The 20,281-nt window shown below is 45.3% G+C and overlaps 1 protein-coding gene across 1 annotated transcript in view; it reads right to left on the reverse strand.

Moving 5' to 3' along the window:
• Positions 1-20,281, reverse strand: part of LOC126236904 (dipeptidyl peptidase 1-like) — an 82,712-nt gene that overhangs the window by 45,113 nt on the left and 17,318 nt on the right. Inside the window, exons 3-7 of the mRNA XM_049946554.1 lie at positions 19,432-19,583; positions 19,189-19,344; positions 11,374-11,516; positions 8,206-8,331; positions 4,583-4,769 (exon numbers count right to left, since the gene is read on the reverse strand). Of these exons, the coding sequence (XP_049802511.1) occupies positions 4,583-4,769; positions 8,206-8,331; positions 11,374-11,516; positions 19,189-19,344; positions 19,432-19,583 (764 nt within the window). The remainder of the gene's footprint in view (positions 1-4,582; positions 4,770-8,205; positions 8,332-11,373; positions 11,517-19,188; positions 19,345-19,431; positions 19,584-20,281) is intronic.

A 20,281-nucleotide genomic window follows, 5' to 3' on the forward strand; every position in this document is an offset into this window, starting at 1 on the left:
ATGAAGCTGGGCTACGGTCCCGCACACCGTTAGGCCGTCTTCCGCTCACGCCCCAACATCGTGCAGCCCGCCTCCAGTGGTGTCGCGACAGGCGTGAATGGAGGGACGAATGGAGACGTGTCGTCTTCAGCGATGAGAGTCGCTTCTGCCTTGGTGCCAATGATGGTCGTATGCGTGTTTGGCGCCGTGCAGGTGAGCGCCACAATCAGGACTGCATACGACCGAGGCACACAGGGCCAACACCCGGCATCATGGTGTGGGGAGCGGTCTCCTACACTGGCCGTACACCACTGGTGATCGTCGAGGGGACACTGAATAGTGCACGGTACATCCAAACCGTCATCGAACCCATCGTTCTACCATTCCTAGACCGGCAAGGGAACTTGCTGTTCCAACAGGACAATGCACGTCCGCATGTATCCCGTGCCACCCAACGTGCTCTAGAAGGTGTAAGTCAACTACCCTGGCCAGCAAGATCTCCGGATCTGTCCCCCATTGAGCATGTTTGGGACTGGATGAAGCGTCGTCTCACGCGGTCTGCACGTTCAGCACGAACGCTGGTCCAACTGAGGCGCCAGGTGGAAATGGCATGGCAAGCCGTTCCACAGGACTACATCCAGCATCTCTACGATCGTCTCCATGGGAGAATAGCAGCCTGCATTGCTGCGAAAGGTGGATATACACTGTACTAGTGCCGACATTGTGCATGCTCTGTTGCGTGTGTCTATGTGCCTGTGGTTCTGTCAGTGTGATCATGTGATGTATCTGACCCCAGGAATGTGTCAATAAAGTTTCCCCTTCCTGGGACAATGAATTCACGGTGTTCTTATTTCAATTTCCAGGAGTGTAATTCAGCAAGGGACTGGAGAACAGCATTGCTGGTTCTAAGGACAATTTCATAAACTTTGTGAGTGCACAAGTGGTGGTTATGGACTTGCTATATTCTCCGCAAGACTCTTCGATGGTGATTGTGCACCTGCACAGTTGCAACAGATGGCTGCTGGCCATCTCTACAAGGACTACAGTGGGTCTACACTTTTGATGATCCATCAATACCATTATTTCTACAAGGACTACAGTGGGTCTGCACCTCTGGTGGCCCACCAATACCGTAATCTCTACCAGGACTACAGTGGGTCTACTCTGTGATGACCTGCCTACCAATATTCTTCAAAACGTCGAATGACTCTGCTGTGGGTTTGCTCTGTTGTGGCCCATTACCTGTCTGCATGTCAAGAGTCAGCACTGTCTTTTCGTTGGAAGGACAACACTCCTTCTTCAAGACTGCATGGAAATCCACTACTTCTGTGTGCATTTTCTTCTACTGCTCAGACTTTGAGAAAAACACTGCTATTTTACTGTGATGAACGATCAGGACTGTCTTTATGGAATGTAAGAAAATTTTAGCTTTTGACCAACATTGTGTCAATAAGTGTGTGCATTTGATATCTTTGTTATTGTAAATATGAAAAATTTTATCACATCATTATCGGCCACTGCCCAAAACAATTTGTAAAATTTTCTGTGGGGAGCATGGGGGCTATGTAAGTAGGCTGTTTATGTTTTCTTATTGGCAACGTTACGTAGCGCTCTGTATGAAAATCACTGGCTGTGCTAGTAGGCTGTTTATGTTTTCTTATTGGCAACGTTACATAGCGCTCTGTATGAAAATCACTGGCTCTGCTAGTAGGCTGTTTATGTTTTCTTATTGGCAACGTTACGTAGCGCTCTGTATGAAAATCACTGGCTGTGCTGTGTGCAGTATGTGGCTAGTTTGCATTGTTGTCTGCCATTGTAGTGTTGGGCAGCGGCAGCTGGATGTGAACAGCGCGTAGCGTTGCGCAGATGGAGGTGAGCCGCCAGCAGTGGTGGATGTGGGGAGAGAGATGGCGGAGTTTTGAAATTTGTAAAGCTGGATGTCATGAACTGCTGTATACATTATGACTTTTGAACACTATTGAGGTAAATACATTGTTTGTTCTCTATTAAAATCTTTCATTTGCTAACTATGCCTATCAGTAGTTAGTGCCTTCCGTAGTTTGAATCTTTTATTTAGCTGGCAGTAGTGGCGCTCGCTGTATTGCAGTAGTTCGAGTAACCAATATTTTTGTGAGGTAAGTGATTTGTGAAACGTATAGGTTAATGTTAGTCAGGGCCATTCTTTTGTAGGGATTTTTGAAAGTCAGATTGCGTTGCGCTAAAAATATTGTGTGTCAGTTTAAGCACAGTCATGTGTAAAATTTTTCTAAGGGGACGTTTCAGTATATGGTTATAATACACTCCTGGAAATTGAAATAAGAACACCGTGAATTCATTGTCCGAGGAAGGGGAAACTTTATTGACACATTCCTGGGGTCAGATACATCACATGATCACACTGACAGAACCACAGGCACATAGACACACGCAACAGAGCATGCACAATGTCGGCACTAGTACAGTGTATATCCACCTTTCGCAGCAATGCAGGCTGCTATTCTCCCATGGAGACGATCGTAGAGATGCTGGATGTAGTCCTGTGGAACGGCTTGCCATGCCATTTCCACCTGGCGCCTCAGTTGGACCAGCGTTCGTGCTGGACGTGCAGACCGCGTGAGACGACGCTTCATCCAGTCCCAAACATGCTCAATGGGGGACAGATCCGGAGATCTTGCTGGCCAGGGTAGTTGACTTACACCTTCTAGAGCACGTTGGGTGGCACGGGATACATGCGGACGTGCATTGTCCTGTTGGAACAGCAAGTTCCCTTGCCGGTCTAGGAATGGTAGAACGATGGGTTCGATGACGGTTTGGATGTACCGTGCACTATTCAGTGTCCCCTCGACGATCACCAGTGGTGTACGGCCAGTGTAGGAGATCGCTCCCCACACCATGATGCCGGGTGTTGGCCCTGTGTGCCTCAGTCGTACGCAGTCCTGATTGTGGCGCTCACCTGCACGGCGCCAAACACGCATACGACCATCATTGGCACCAAGGCAGAAGCGACTCTCATCGCTGAAGACGACGCGTCTCCATTCGTCCCTCCATTCACGCCTGTCGCGACACCACTGGAGGCGGGCTGCACGATGTTGGGGCGTGAGCGGAAGACGGCCTAACGGTGTGCGGGACCGTAGCCCAGCTTCATGGAGACGGTTGCGAATGGTCCTCGCCGATACCCCAGGAGCAACAGTGTCCCTAATTTGCTGGGAAGTGGCGGTGCGGTCCCCTACGGCACTGCGTAGGATCCTACGGTCTTGGCGTGCATCCGTGCGTCGCTGCGGTCCGGTCCCAGGTCGACGGGCACGTGCACCTTCCGCCGACCACTGGCGACAACATCGATGTACTGTGGAGACCTCACGCCCCACGTGTTGAGCAATTCGGCGGTACGTCCACCCGACCTCCCGCATGCCCACTATACGCCCTCGCTCAAAGTCCGTCAACTGCACATACGGTTCACGTCCACGCTGTCGCGGCATGCTACCAGTGTTAAAGACTGCGATGGAGCTCCGTATGCCACGGCAAACTGGCTGACACTGACGGCGGCGGTGCACAAATGCTGCGCAGCTAGCGCCATTCGACGGCCAACACCGCGGTTCCTGGTGTGTCCGCTGTGCCGTGCGTGTGATCATTGCTTGTACAGCCCTGTCGCAGTGTCCGGAGCAAGTATGGTGGGTCTGACACACCGGTGTCAATGTGTTCTTTTTTCCATTTCCAGGAGTGTATAAAGACTTGCAATGGCAAGGAAAGCTTTTCTGAAAAAGATGAATATGTTAACACTGAATATAAATATAATGTTAGGAAACGGTTTCTGAAAGTATTTGCCGTTTATGAAATCGAATATACGGACAAGAACAACATAGCTTTTGAACTGTGGTGAAGGAAAGATGGGTAGCTAATGTAAAGGTATCGACTGGAGAGGAAATATGACGATGCACCAAGGACTCGTTAATTTCGTTAGTGAGGTGTGAGGGCAAAAATTGTAGAGGGAGTAAGAGGCTCGACCACAATAAGCGGGTTCAGATGAATGTAGGCTGCAGTAGTTAAAGAGAGGGAGAGGCTGGTGCAGGGCACACTTGCATCAAGAGCTGCACCGAACCAGTCTTTGCACTGAGTACCACAACAACAAAGAGAACATGATTCCTTTGCTATTTATATACTGTCCGAAAGAACAGATACCATCGGTGACCATGCAGCTCGTTAGAATGAAATTACAATGAAATGAACTCCCTTAGCTGCTTACAGACGTTGACTACGAATGAAGTGCGGGGCAATACGTTGAGAATGTGGGTTTCGCGGGAGGCGTGCCAGAGATAAATCCCTGCAGTCGCCCTAACTTCTGTGTCCTCGGTGGCTCAGGTGGATAGAGCGTCTGCCATTTAAGCAGGAAATCCCGGTTTCGATTCCCGGTTGGGGCACACATTTTCATCTATCCCCGTTGACGCATGTCAACGCCTGTAAGCAGCTAGGGGTGTTCATTTCATTGTAATTCCTTTGCTATTTCTTCATAGTGAAATTTGGCTTACATTTTTTATTTCTTTGTAAACTCCGAAAAGTCAGAAGGTATTGTAACTTGTTTCAGATTGAAATATTGCCATTCACCTACCTTGCCGTAACGTCCTGCTATTAAGTAGCCGAATCCACCTGAGCAACCCTGGGCCAACTGCGTGCAGCTGACCGCGTCCTGCGTGGAGAAGACCGTCTGGACGGTGTTGTTGGTCTGTATGCGGAGTCGAGCCTCGATCATGCCAGCCGATGCGAAGGCGTAGCAACTGCCGCAACTTGCCTGATCCCTGAGAAACGCAACATGTACCTCACTTAGGCTAGCTGGCGTATGACATGGCAGCAGTATGCTTTTTGGTCGTAGGTAGAAACCTTCCTGAGAAAGAATGTTGTAGCTGTTTATGTAGAGTGATAACTGGGATACATAGTGCACGAATAACGATTTAGGAATCAAATTCTAGACTACAAAGAATGCTCTTGAATGGACCTGGGCTCATGCCATACCCTATGTTATGATGAAATGAGTGTATGATGAAATGATACATAGGAAAGCACGACAGGAGGAGACAAAGTGGAAACTCGCTGAAGCTGTGAGCGACGGTCTGAGCATAAGAAGGAAATAAATAATTATGGCAGAAAGATACGTTAGGTACAGCGAAAGCAGAAGTAAAGAAGGCACGGATGTGTTGCTTAAGGCTTTCCCGTGAAGAAAACCACAGGTGACTTAGTAAATATTTGAGCTTGTGGATGGAAGAAGAAAGTATAAGAATCTAAAGAACGAGGAATGCAGCCGCATGTGTTGATTACGGATGAAATTAAAATGAAATGCAAACAGGATAACATATAAAGAGAAAAATATGTAAAGATATTGAAAAACGTATGAAAAATCGAAGGGTCACACAGGAAGATTAAACGTGAAAATGATAAGTAAAATTTATATGTGTTAACCTACGTGACGCAGTGGACAATAACTCTCAAATGTAGAAGAAAGAACAGACAAATGGCAGGAGTATATCAAAGGCCTGTACGATGAGCAGAAACTGTCTCAAAGTTTGATAGAAGACGAGGAGGTAGTCATTAGGGAAGAAATTGGTGATCCAGTAATCTGACAGAGCACGGAGTGTTCTGACAAGTCAACAAGAGTCGGTGATAAACCTTTAGAACTATTGAAATCTGCGGGTGATGTAGGAACCAAAGAGGTTATTTCAGTGAATAGCACAAATCAATCAAACGTGAGATTGACAGTCAGAAATCCGGATAAACATTACTGCAGTAACAAATAAGGCAAGTGCGGATAAACACGAAAGCGCCAGACGCTTAGCATGGCAAATATCACGTTTGTAAATTGCTGGCCAGAATAAGTTAGGGAGGTTGATTTAGGGTTTAATATCCCGCCAACGAAGAGGTATAGGCTCGGACTGAAGAAGGAATCGACCGTGTTGTTTGAAAGGAACCATCCCAGTCTTTAGCTTAAGCGACTTTAGGAAATTACGGGTAATCTCGATGGCCAGACGGAGAGTTGAGCAGTAGACTTCCCGAATGTGAGTCCAGTGTGATAATCACTGTGCCGCCTATTTCGGTAGGTGGCACAATAATATTCAGAAGAATAGAAACAAAAATGGATGGCGTACTGCGTGAAAATTAGAGTTTTGGAAGGAAATTTGTAGCAGAGAATGTAATTGTGGATTTAAGAGAAATCAAGATACCAGGTGGTTTTTTCTTTCATTCACTGCACCAGACTTGCAACTGATGGCGAAAACTGGAACTACTTTTTCCGGTCTAAATCGATTCCGCATTAAAGCATTAGAATATCTACCAAGTTTCGCTGCCATACGACATTTACAGCCCATATTGGATCTCCGTGAGTAGCTGCATGTTAATATACACTACTAACCATTAAAATTGCTACACCACGATGATTACGTGCTACTGACGCGAAATTTAACCGACAGGAAGAAGATGCTGTGATATGCAAACGATTAGCTTTTCAGAGCATTCACACAAGGTTGGCGCCGGTGGCGACACATACAACGTGCTGACTTGAGGAAAGTTTCCAACCGATTTCTCATACACAACAGCAGTTGACCGGCGTTGACTGGTGAAACGTTGTTGTGATGCCTCGTGAAAGTAGGAGAAATGCGTACCATCACGATTCCGACTTTGATAAAGGTTGGATTGTAGTCTATCGCGATTGCGGTTAACGTATCGCGACATTGCTGCTCGCGTTGGTCGAGGTCCAATGACTATTAGCAGAATGCGGAATCGGTGAGCTCAGGAGGGTAATACAGAACGCCGTGCTGGATCCCAACGGCCTCGTATCACTAGCAGTCGAGATGACAGGCATCTTATCCGCATGGCTGTAACGGATCGTACAACCACGTCTCGATCCCTGATTCAGCAGATGGGGACGTTTGCAAGACAACAACCATCTGCACGAACAGTTCAACGACGTTTGAAGCAGCATGGACCATCAGATCGGAGACCATGGCTGCGGTTACCCTTGACGCTGCATTACAGACAGGAGCGCCTGCGATGGTGTACTCAACGACGAACCTGGGTGCACGAATGGCAAAACGTCATTTTTTCGGATGAATCCAGGTTCTGTTTACAGCATCATGATGGTCGCATCCGTGTTTGGCGTCATCGCGGTGAACGCACATTGGAAGCGTGTATTCGTCATCGCCATACTGGCGTATCACCCAGCGTGATGGTATGGGGTGCCATTGGTTACACGTCTCGGTCACCTCTTGTTCGCAGTGACGGAACTTTGAACAGTGGACGTTACATTTCAGATGTGTTACGACCCGTGGCTCTACCCTTCATTCGATCTTTCCGAAACCCTACATTTTAGCAGGATAATGCACGACCGCATGTTGCAACGCCTCTACGGGCCTTTCTGGATACAGAAAATGTTCAATAGCTGCCCTGGCCAGCGCATTCTCCAGATCTCTCACCAATTGAAAACGTCTGGTCAACGGTGGCCGAGCAACCGGCTCGTCACAACACGCCAGTCACTACTCTTGATGAACTGTGGTATCGTGTTGAAGCTGCATGGGCAGCTGTACCTTTACACTCCATCCAAGCTCTGTTTGACTCAATGCCCAGGCGTATCAAGGCCGTTATTACGGCCAGAGATGGTTGTTATGGGTACTGATTTCTCAGGATCTATGCACCCAAATTGCGTGAAAATGGAATCACATGTCAGTTCTAGTGTAATATATTTATCCAATGAATACCCGTTTATCATCTGCATTTCTTCTTGGTGTAGCAATTTTAATGGCCAGTAGTGTATAACCTTTGCGTCATTTATGGACCCATAGAAAGCATTCGACGATGTGAGCCACGATAAACTGTTCAAAATCCTCTGAAGAGTGGGGCTGAAGTATAAAGGTAGAGGAATTATCTACGATATTCATAAAAGCCGAGTGAGAGTAAAAAAATACTGAAAGGTCGAGGAAGAGAAACTTTTGTAAAGAAGGATGTGAGGAAAGGTTGAGCTTATCATCAGTGTTATTCAACTTGTATATCGAAGAAGTAGTAGAGGAAGAGAAAGAAATTAACGGAGAAGGAAAGTTCTAAAAGAACTAGATACCAGTGCTAAGATTCAGAGACGGGGTGGCCGACTACGTCTGATCTAAGGAACACTTACGAGCCCAGTTGAAAGAAGTGGACAGCCTATTTAGCATGCATAATAACTGCCCGTCGAACTGTGACACATGAACTCACCTGACAGGCGACACGTAGTTGACGCCATCGACGTCCCTCCAGTCCCAGTGCTTGGGCAGGTAGGAGGCGCGCTGCCGCTGCTCCGCCGTCACTGGGGCAGGCTCCGGCCAGTGCCGTGCTGAAGGGCTGTGCAGGAAAACGCAAGCACGTCTCACAAACTGATGCTGATAGCAGGGAGACAAGACTGGAGAGGAATTTTCGTCTTTTAATTTATTGTTTACGTACATGATATTATGGGTACGTTTGTGTTACCAAGTTTGTTCGGGATATAATGGTAAAGTAGGCAGTGTTATTCAAGTACCTCATGACAAAATCGCTTGTGGATTTGTGAAAGCAATGATGTGTGTGATTTGGATAGGTGATATTGTGATTATTCGAGTAAACAAAATTGTATTCCATAGACTGCAGCTGGCCCCATGGTTTTAAAAATCAAAACCAATAAAATAATATAAGGAAAAGGAACTTGGTACATCTAGGTCTGTTGTAGGGAGAAGTTAAACTAATAATTACGAGTATACAGTACTACATTCCATTTACAACCAGGTAACAGGTGCCAGAAAGTTATTAATACACTCTAAGACAGAAAAAAAAACAACACCGCACCGTGAAGGAATTATTCGATTGGGAAGGAAATCGGTAGATGTAAGGTCCACGTGTAGACAAACAAATGATTACAGTTGCAGAAAAATTGGATGATTTATGCAAGAGAAACGGCTTCAAAAGTTAAGCAAGTCAATAACATGGTGGTCCACATCCGGCCCTCATGCAACCTGTTATTCGGCTTAACACTAATTGATAGGGTTGTTGGATGAACTCTGGAGGGAAATCGTACCAAATTATGTCCAACTGCCGCATTAGATCGTCAGAATTGCGAGCTGGACGGAGGGCTCCGCCCATAATACTCCAAATGTTCTCATCTGGGGAGAGATCCGGCGACCTTCCTGGCCAAGGTAGGGTTTGACAAACACGAAGACAAGTGGCAGAAACTCCCGATGTGTGCAGGCAGGGATTATCTTGCTGAAATTTAATCTGAGGACTGTTTTCCATGATGGGCAGGAAAACGGGGTATAGAATATCGTTGACGTAGCGCTGTGCTATGAGGGTTGCGCAGATGAGAACGAAATGGATCTTGCTATGAAATGGAATGGCACCCGAGACCATAACTCCTGGTTGTCGGGCTGCATGGTGGGCGACTGTCAGGTTGGTTTCCCACCACAGTTCAGGGCGTCTCCAGACACGTCTTCGACTCCAGTCTCATTGAAGAGAATAGTATTGTCTTCAGTGATTAGTCCCGCTTCCAACTGAGCACCGATGACCAGCAAAGACGTGTCTGCAGACGCCCTAGACAGCCGCGGGATATCAATATGACTGTTGTCCGCCATACGGACCGACAACCAGGAGTGACGGGCTCAGGTCCCATTTATTTTCATAGCAAGGCTCCTTCGAGTGTAATCCGTGGCACCCTTACAGCACAGCGGTACGTCGACGATATTCTACGCTCCGTTTTCTTGCCCTTCATGGAAAACAGCCCTCAGCTTACATTTCAGCAAGATAATCCCTGCCTGCACACGTCGTGAGTTTCTACTGCTTGTCTTCGTGTTTGTCAAACCATACCTTGGCCAGCAAGGTCGCCGGATCTCTTCCCAGATGAGAATGTATGGAGCATTATGGGTGAGGCCCTCCATCGAGCTCGGAATTTTGACTCTCTAATGCGGCCGTTGGACAGAATTTGGTACGATATCTCTCAGAAGGACGTCCAGCTATTACGACCTGATGAAACTACAATTGTCTGGTCATAACTGCAGGTTCTTTGATTGCACTGGGAGATGTCTGATCTGAACTACATCATCTGAAATAATTATTAATTCATTTTGTTACAAGAATGATAAAAAGACTGGCTTAACTTTATACAATTCATTGCCACGACTGTACTGAATATTTACAACGATTTTTGAACAATAAAGCATCACTTGCTGAGCACAATTACAAACTTTCTCTTGAAGTACAAGTTCAACATTTACGAAAGTACAGTGCCATCTGAGACTTGAATATGACTGGCATCCTAACTAGACGATGTTGACAGCTTCCTCGGAGGTCACGAAATGGGTCAGAGTGAGCCTATGCTCGATTCTATACTGACCTCTGTGCGATGGCGCTGCGGTACTGAGAGAGAGGGCTTGTCTTCAGGAGTGCCTCCAATCCGTCGTTGTGGACTACAGTGGGGAATCACTAATGTCTGCAGTGTGGCAGCACGGTCTTTGGACGTTACCACTCCAACAGTGTCAGTGCCAAGCCAAATAACTGCTTGCATAAGAGCCATAGGTGGACCAAAGTGTTATGTTTCTCTTGAATTAATCATCCAAGTTTTCTGAAACTGTAATCATTTGCTTGTCTGCAAATCTACATCACGTCTGCCGATTTACATTCCATTCGGATAATTCCTAAGTGGTGCGAGTTTTTTTTTTTTTTTTTTTTGGTCTTAGATTCTGTTTAATAGGTTCCACCTAGGCCTCGAATTGTATTGTAACCTGCGTTACTGTAGCATTCTGTCTGTGAACTGATAAAGCTGTTACTCAGTAGCTTTCCTCCAGATGTTTCCTCAGGCTACTCAGTGGTTTTGAAACAATGTTTGATCTTTACGCTGTACAGTTTTGTTAATTTTGTCTCTTACCCAAATATATCCCAACATATAACTATATTCATGGCTTTGATTCATTGTTGACAACACACACAACTGCACACAAAATGAATGTAAAATTTACGTACTTCAACGAGTACGTAAGAGGCTTGTGAGTAATACCACGACGTCACAGAGGTACGTGTACGTATTATGTTGTGGGAGAGAACTCTGTGGCTGATTATTTGTACGACGCGGCACGAATGGCACTGATTTGTGTTGAATTATTGAAATTTTAACAAGGAGAACAGCACTGTGATTGAAATTAAACAGTTTTCTCGTTGCTATCCAAACACGTTGCGAATGGAGAAAACTCGCTTTACTGCTGGTGAAATCCACTCTATGAAAAATTAAGTAGGATCCATTGTGGAACGTGTTATTTTTCAGTAGGTACGACTCAGTAGCAGTGTTCTAATAGTTAAGTTAAATATCACCAAACCATACTCTACAAGAACTTCGGGAGTAGTGAACTAGAAGGTTCCATACACTACCTTTGGGCTCCTCCCATGTTCATCAGGTCCTTGTATGACATGCCGTTGAACTGCTTGTACACCTTGGCTTTCCACAGATGCTGCGCCTGATTTATTTCTTTGATGAGCCGATTCTGGTCTGCAGCGGTCACCTTAAGTTCTTTCTGCAGGGAATAAAATGGCACAATTAAAGACTGCCTAAGATACGTGTTAAACAGCATTTTTACTGTGGTGCGGCCAAAACTCGTAAGACGACCTGCAGTACACAGCACAAATAACAAAAGAGAAAAAATGCAGTAATTGGGTGATTATGTGTTAAAGAAGAGAAAAGATGAAGATACAAAGAGCTGTCCCAGAGGCAGATGGGAGGGCAGCGAGATGGTACAAGAACGACGAAGTATGGCTAAACCGATTACATGTTAAGTTATTAGTTTTAAAACTGTAGAGGATTTTAGTCACCACAAAATTCTTTAACTAAAGAATTAAAATATCCTTTAAATAGCTTTAATGTACAATGACGTAAAAAAATCGCAACACCAAGAAGCAGTTGTGCTACATAAATGAAAGTTGGTAGATGTGTTCTTACATCTGAAAGATGATGTCTGTGTTGTTGTTGTTGTTGTAGTCTTCAGTCCTGAGACTGGTTTGATGCAGCTCTCCATGCTACCCCTCTATCCTGTGCAAGCTTCTTCATCTCCCTGTACCTACTGCAACCTACATCCTTCTGAATCTGCTTAGTGTATTCATCTCTTGGTCTCCCTCTACGATTTTTACTCTCCACGCTGCCCTCCAATGCTAAATTTGTGATCCCTTGATGCCTCAGAACATGTCCTACCAACCGGTCCCTTCTTCTTGTCAAGTTGTGCCACAAACTCCTCTTCTCCCCAATTCTATTCAGTACCTCCACATTAGTTATGTGATCTATCCATCTAATCTTCAGCATTCTTCTGTAGCACCACATTTCGAAAGCTTCTATTCTCTGCTTGTACAAACTATTTATCGTCCATGTTTCACTTCCATACATGGCTACACTCCATACAAATACTTTCAGAAAAGACTTCCTGACACTTAAATCCATACTCGATGTTAACAAATTTATCTTCTTCAGAAACGCTTTCCTTGACATTGCTAGTCAACATTTTATATCCTCTCTACTTCGACCATCATCAGTTATTTTGCTCCCCAAATAGCAAAATTCCTTTACTACTTTAAGTGTCTCATTCCTAATCTAATTCCCGCAGCATCACCCGACTTAATTCGACTACATTCCATAATCCTCGTTTTGCTTTTGTTGATGTTCATCTTATATCCTCCTTTCAAGACACTGTCCATTCCGTTCAACTGCTCTTCCAAGTCCTTTGCTGTCTCTGACAGAATTACAATGTTATCGGCGAACCTCAAAGTTTTTATTTCTTCTCCATGGATTTTAATACCTACTCCGAACTTTTCTTTTGTTTCCTTTACTGCTTGCTCAATATTCAGATTGAATAACATCGGGGAGAGGCTACAACCCTGTCTCACTCCCTTCCCAACCACTCCTTCCCTTTCATGTCCCTCGACTCTTATAATTGCCATCTGATTTCTGTACAAATTGTAAATAGCCTTTCGCTCCCTGTATTTTACCCCTGCCACTTTTAGAATTTGAAAGAGAGTATTCCAGTCAACATTGTCAAAAGCTTTCTCTAAGTCTACAAATGCTAGAAACGTAGGTTTGACTTTCCTTAATCTTTCTTCTAAGATAAGTCGTAAGGTGAGTATTGCCTCACGTGTTCCAACATTTCTACGGAATCCAAACTGATCTTCCCCGAGGTCTATGATGTCTATAGAGATGGGCAAAGTCGTTCATCCTTGGGAACTAGTTCACTGGTGACCGCTCTTTCTTGGAAACCGTTCATTTTTACTCGTGCACCGTTCCTTGTGCTTGGTATATGGTTCTTATGAAAAATTGAAAATTAGTAGCATTGGTGACTGAAGATGGAAGGCGCCAAGAGAAGACACTTGGCTCCCCCTTGGAGTACAGAGTTTTTATTCATAACATAATTCTCACACACTTGTAAGTTTCGTGATTCTGTAAAACTTCTCGTTTAGCCAACTGTAGCGTTATGTGGCTGATCGCAGTGAAATAATGTAAGGCGGCGCACGATGTATTTCGGACCCCGTGGGCCCATCGTCAGGTGTAATTTGTCTTAATACATGTTAAATTTCTTCTCCTGAATGAGGTGAAATGCATATTCCTGTCACGAAAAGGTTTAATATTAGGTTATGAATTTCGTAAGTTGAACGCGGAAAATATGTGCAAATAGTGGAAAATTAACAGTATAAACTTACCACATAATCCGAGGAAATGATTTTTAACGTTTTAGTACCGGCAAACATTTTTTTCTCCGTTGTTTTATACATGTCACTTCATTCAGGATGTACATTTGCACACACATGTTTATAAACACTTCACAGATGTTTTTTGTACATGGTGTTGTCAAAGATGTCAAAGATGAATTTATTCGTAGTGCTAAATGGTTCAAATGGCTCTGAGCACTATGGGACTCAACTGCTGAGGTCATAAGTCCCCTAGAACTTAGAACTACTTAAACCTAACTAACCTAAGGACAACATACACATCCATGCCCGAGGCAGGATTCGAACCTGCGACCGTAGCGGTCGCGCGATTCCAGACTGTAGCGCCAGAACCGCTCGGCCACCAGCGGCCGGCGTAGTGCTAAAGATATAGCTATTAAACAATTGACATATGTAAGAAATAACTTTAGAATAGGTATTTAAAATTACTGAAATAACTATGGCTTGCGGCATCTGTTTGTTCATTTAACATAGATTCCATGTTAAATGAACAAACAGATGTATAACTATGGCTTTCGAAATATTTCCTTTGCATGTGTAATAACAAAAAAAATCTTGCCTTTTTACAAGTACTTCTTCTGCTGTTTACCGAAATAGTGGAGTAAGCTGATACACCGTTTTGTTACCTGAAAAGATGTATGCAATACATACCACGTAATTTTTATGTAATTCACGTAATTATAAAACACATTTTAATTACCGATCGTGGACACTGAATAGAATACGGAAAGAACCAAAAGTTCAGAGTTCAAAAAAGGTTTGAAACAGAGCTAGAATGGGCGTGCGAAGCGAACGAAACGAACAACAACAACTTGATACTGAACTATGAGCAATCGGCAGTGGAACTGCGACGAGTGGCCACGCGAAGAAGGACGAGTCCGGCCGAGCGAGCCCGAGACCGAGACAGACGGGAACGGGACCGAGGCTGAACGAGACCGGTCGACGAGCCGTTCGCGAACGAGACTGACCGTTTCCCGTTCCCGGGAACTATAAGCAGAAAGCGCGACCGAAATGAACTATGAAGGACCATTCCTTAGAATTCGTTCCTCGCTCGTTCCGTTCATCTTGGTGAACCGTTAGCTCGCGAACGACCCATCTCTAGATGTCTATTCAGATTTCACGCCATTCGCATAAGACTGGCGCTAGCAGCACCACTATGGGGATGCAAATCAGGTTTGCTTTAAATACACGCTGCAATGGTCGTGAGCGTTAGTTACCTTTGAGATTGGTCGGAGTGGGTTGATGTTAGTCAAGAATACCTTTAAGGCAACAAAGACGCCATTAGTAACACCTCACTGACGTAGAACAAGATCGCGTAATAGGGCTACGAGAAGATGGATGTTTCTGTGATACTAAAGAAATACTTCGGAGGGATGTAGCCACTGTACATGATTGCTGGCAGCGGTGGTCACCAGAATGTACGATCGCAAGGAGACCAGGTTCCAGATGCTCATGTGGCGCTCCCGGGAGGTAAGACCATCGTGTTCGGCGTTTGGCTCCGTCGCATCTTAACTGCATCTGCAGCAGCAATTTGAGCAGCAGTTGGCACCATAGTGACACAACGTACTGTTACAAATTCGTTACTTCAAGGACAACTGCGAGCCAGACGCCCTGTAGCTTGCATTCCGCTGACCCGAAACCACCGCCACTTGCGACTTCATTGGTATCAAGCGAGAGCTCATTGAAGGGCAGGGTGGAAGTCTGTTGTATTTTCTTATGAAAGCTGATTCTACGTCGGTGCCAGTGATGGCCGTGTGTTGGTTAGGCGGAGATCAATTGAGGGCCGGCAACTAACCTGTCTGCGGGCTAGACACACTGGGCCTACACCTGGAGTTATGGCCTGGGGTGCAATTTCGCATTACAGCAAGAGCACTTTCGTGGTTATCCCCCGTAACCTGACTGCAAAACTGTACATCAGTCTGGTAATTCGACCTGCTTTGCTGCCATTCACGAACAGCATTCCAGGGGCTATTTTGTAACAGGATAATGCTCGCCTACATACCGCTGTTGTAACCCAACATGCTCTACAGAGTGTCGACATGTTGCTTTGTCCTGCTTGATCACCAGATCTGTCTCCAGTCGAGCACGTATGGGAGATCATCGGACGACAACTCCAGCGTCATCCATGAACAGCATTAATCGTCCCTGCATCGACCGACCAAGTACATCAGGCACGGAACTGCAGCCCGCAAATTGGCCTCCAGCACTTGTACAGCACAGTGCAAGCACGTTTTCATGCTTGCATTCAACGTTCTGGTGGTAACACCGTTTATTAATGTACCAGCATTTCACATTTGGAATGACTTATCTAGCGCTTACATTAACCTGTGATCTTGCAATGTTTATCATTTAAATATGTTTCGGAGACAAACGTATTCCCGAAATTTCGTTACTTTACATTAATTGTTTTTCGGTATCGCCGTTTTTTTCTGTCATTGTATTACACGTATATCCACAACTCTTACTATTTACAGACGCTCACAACAACAAAAAGAGTAGTAAATGTCGGAAACTGCCTATGGCGGTTTCTAGCGTGCGCTCGTTCATGTGATTCGGAAATCAGTTACTAGATTGAGACATCGGCGAGGTAACGTCATGTGTTCCTGTGTGTGCTATCCTCCAGGTTCACCACTCTCTCCTACTTTATGAGAAATGTAAACCGGAGTGTGAATTAGGCCTCTATTGATTCCAACACTTTAGTTTGACTATAGCCATTACAGTATGTCAGTAATGGGTCTTCCCTATTACTACCCCCAAGCGAAGAACACTCATTAGTCACACAAATATGGACTGAGATGGAATCAGTTTTGTTTATATTTGTTTCTGCTCTTTAATTCATACTCGATAGCGATAAGGTGTTTCTGGTTATCTGTGGATGCATTCCGGTTGCTGTGGGCAACACTGAATTGGCGCCTACCGTAAAAAGTCAGGACCCCAATCAACAAGTCGTCGTTATGCAAGGCAGTTTACCCATGGAGTTTTTTTTCCAAATCGAGATACAGACGGTAGAGACTTGTCACAATTGCACATAAACTGCCCCTCGACGACCTCGGAGATGGAATATGCCATGCGTCCTCCACCCACGCACGATCAGGCTGCGATCGAATGCGCTGACGTCACGTGCTCTGCCGATCCTGTGCTCTCCCTTCACGACGACAGTCACCAGGAGGTCTGACCTCTTGGCAGTCACGTGACACGCAGAACTTTTGTATTCGTTGTGTCAGTACTGTCCGGCACATTAGCTATCTCTCACGTGTTCATAACTACATATGTCAAATCAAGCTATATGATTCCAGAGACCTTTTCAAGTCTCAAAACATCTATGACGTACATGTGTAGACTGAGGAGACGAAAATTTGTACCAGAGCCAGGATTCGAACCCGGATCTTCTGCTCACTACGCAGATGCGCTAACGACTACGCGACCATGGCACAGCGGCTTTGTACAGCTGGACGGATTACCCTGGCATGCCTCCTTCCTCTATCCGAATTCCCATTCTCGTGGGCTCAGGACTGGATGGAATTTTTACAGAGGAGGGAGACACACGCGAGGCAATACTAACTCTATGACTTATCTTAGCAGATTGATTAAGGAAAGGCAAACCTATATTTATAGCATTTGCAGATTTAAAACTTTTGACAATATTGACCGGAATACCCCTTAGAAATTCCGAAGGTGGCAGGGATAAAATGCACTGAGCGAAAGCTTATCTACAACTCATTTAGGAACCATACTGCAGTTATAAGAGTCGAAAGACGTAAAAGGGAAGCAGTAGTTGAGAAGAGAGTAGGCTATCAACGATGTTCTTAAACCTGTATATTGAGCAAACAGTGAAGTAACCAAGAAGATATTTAGAAAGCGAATTAAAGTTCAGAGAGCAAAAAATAAAAAGAAACTGAGGATTATCGATGAACTGCCATTTTGTCAGTGCTGGAAGAGCAGTTGAACAGAATAGATGAAGTTGCGAAAAGACATTATAAGATGAATGTTCGGATACAGTGTTAGTGGCGTGCTGCTTGACACAGCGACGTCGATTAAATATCGAGGCGTGATCGTGGGCGCCAGCAGAAACATCTCCAGGGGAGGGGGCGAGGCGAGGGGGCGAGACTCTAACATTTCCATTTTTGATGTAAATAAGTTTTCCACTTTTGAGGCATGTCATGTCACAAGAACTAAATTTTATGAGGGAAACAGATGGTTACCCACTCACTTCTAGAAGCATCTGAGAGCTACTCTGTACGCCAGATTCCGGGGGCGGGTAGAGGGGGAAGGGCGAGAGTCCCTCTTATGAACGCCTGTGGGCGTAACGTTGCAAAGTGACATGAAACGGAACGAGTAGTTAAGGTCGGTCCTAGGGAAGCCGAAAGATCGACTTCGGTTTATTGAGAAAATTCTATACGAGTGTAGCTCATCTATAAAGGAGAACTCATACAGAACATTTGTGTAACCTATTGTTGAGTACAATACGGATGTTTGGGATTTCCACCAGGTCGCATTAAATGAATACGTCATCGCAGTTCACAGGCGTGCTGGTAGATTTGTTACCGGAGGGTTTGATGAAAGGGGATGCTCCCTAAACTCCGTCTGTGAAGGAAAGATTGAAATCAATATTTGAAATTGTTCAAATGTGTGTGAAATCTTATGGGACTAAACTGCTAAGGTCATCAGTCCCTAATCTTACACACTACTTAACCTAAATTATCCTAAGGACAAACACACACACACCCATGCCCGGGGGAGGATTCGAACCTTCGCCGGGACCAGCCGCACAGTCCATGACTGCAGCGCCTCAAACCGCTCGGCTAATCCCGCGCGGCTCAATATTTGAGACAGGTTGTTTATACCGCCGGCAATGCACAACTCGCGGTAGGACCACGAAGACGAGAGAGATAAGTGCTACTATGAAAGCATATAGATAGTCGTTTTTCGCAGTTTTATTTGGCACAAGGTAACCTTCGCCATGCACCGTATGGTGGCTTGCGGAGTATGTAGGCAGCAAAATGACTGACAATGGCGGAAGTGGAGAGGATATAAAATTCAGATAGCCTGCTAGGAGGAAAAGAGTTTGAAAAAGAGAGTGTGGTTATCATTAAATGTAAAATCAGGTCTTAGGAAGTCATTTCTCAAGGTGCCTGATAAGAGTGTAGCCTTGTACGGAAGTGAAATATGGACGATTAACAGTTTAGACAAAAAGAGAACAGAAGCTACTGAAAAGTGGCGCTACAGAAAAATGCTGAGGATTAAATGAGTAGCGTGACCACAGTAAGCAGTAGTTAGGAAGAGATGAAGAGGCTGCGATAGACTAGCTTGGGGAGGTGCATCAAACAGTCTTCGGACTGAAGTAGGCGACAAGAATAACAACAAATCCCATAACTGTCAAATGTTTCATTTGGTTGGTTAATATTCAATTTTGCATGTCGACTCGATCTGGAGCTCTCGTCATTTAAAACAATCCACATATGCTTCGAAGTAGTCTCTTACCTTGAGTCCCAGTGCTGCGGCTGGCGCGGCGTGCGTCTTGGCGGGCAGTTGCTCGTCTTTTTGGCCATTGAAGCAGGACCAGTGTCGCACTGTGACGTCATGGGCCCAGCCGTCGAACGTCCGGTCGCAGTAACTGGTCACCGACGAGTCGTTATTCTAAGGAGCACACAAAATGACGGCGAAAGTAGACGTGTCACTTCACGTAGTGAGGTATCGAGCAGTTTTGTAATTTTCAGCACTTACAACTTCGTAGTACGAGAAAGCGAAGTAGGAGCGGCCGTTGACAGTGACCTCGAAGCCCTGGTTGTAGATGAGTGTCCATGTGCCGATATTTCCGAATTTGTCTGTGGCTACGTTCGGGTACGACAGATGTATTTTTTCCTCATTTACAATTTCTGCAAAACAGAAAGATGGAAAGTGTGGAACAATTCGTGCTTAGGTACAACAGTCACTCCTGTTTACAAACGGGATAAGGATCGGATGCATGGAATTTCAGACTGATATTGCTGACGGCTGTCTGTTGCAGGATCCTTAAGTATATTATTAGGCCTTAACATTATTATGCTCCGGGAGGAAACAAACTTATCTCAGAGAATCAGCTCGGACACAGGGCGAAACCAGTCGTGTGTGAAACATGACTTATGAATCGTTTTCCTCGTGGTTGCGGTGTGAGCTTGACGTGCTGGGGCTCGGCAGTGGAGTGTGCAAACTGTCTACCACAACTCAGGTGACATGCAAAGGTGAACACGTCCACAATTTGAAAAGAAAAATGAGGTACGAAATGGAACGGTACAGATAGGATAAGCAGAATCTAGATACATCACGCAGTTTCAGTGAAATCGAATACGTGCCATGATACAGGGCGGGACAAATAAAAGTAACCCGGACGAGTGGATACGATTGGACCTGAATCTATGCGTATAACCACACCTTGTGACGCGCACACCACGTGTACGCCCAGCACTTGTTCGACACCGGTTCAAAGTGTAGTGCGGGCTGTGATAGTGAGTGGAGTGTGAATGGAGCTGTGCAAAAGGGGACGATGTTACAATGGAGCAGCGGATGTTCCTTGTGGAAAGTTACGTGAAAGTCA

Source organism: Schistocerca nitens, chromosome 1 (assembly GCF_023898315.1).
Source record: "Schistocerca nitens isolate TAMUIC-IGC-003100 chromosome 1, iqSchNite1.1, whole genome shotgun sequence".
Taxonomy (NCBI): Eukaryota; Metazoa; Arthropoda; class Insecta; order Orthoptera; family Acrididae; genus Schistocerca; species Schistocerca nitens.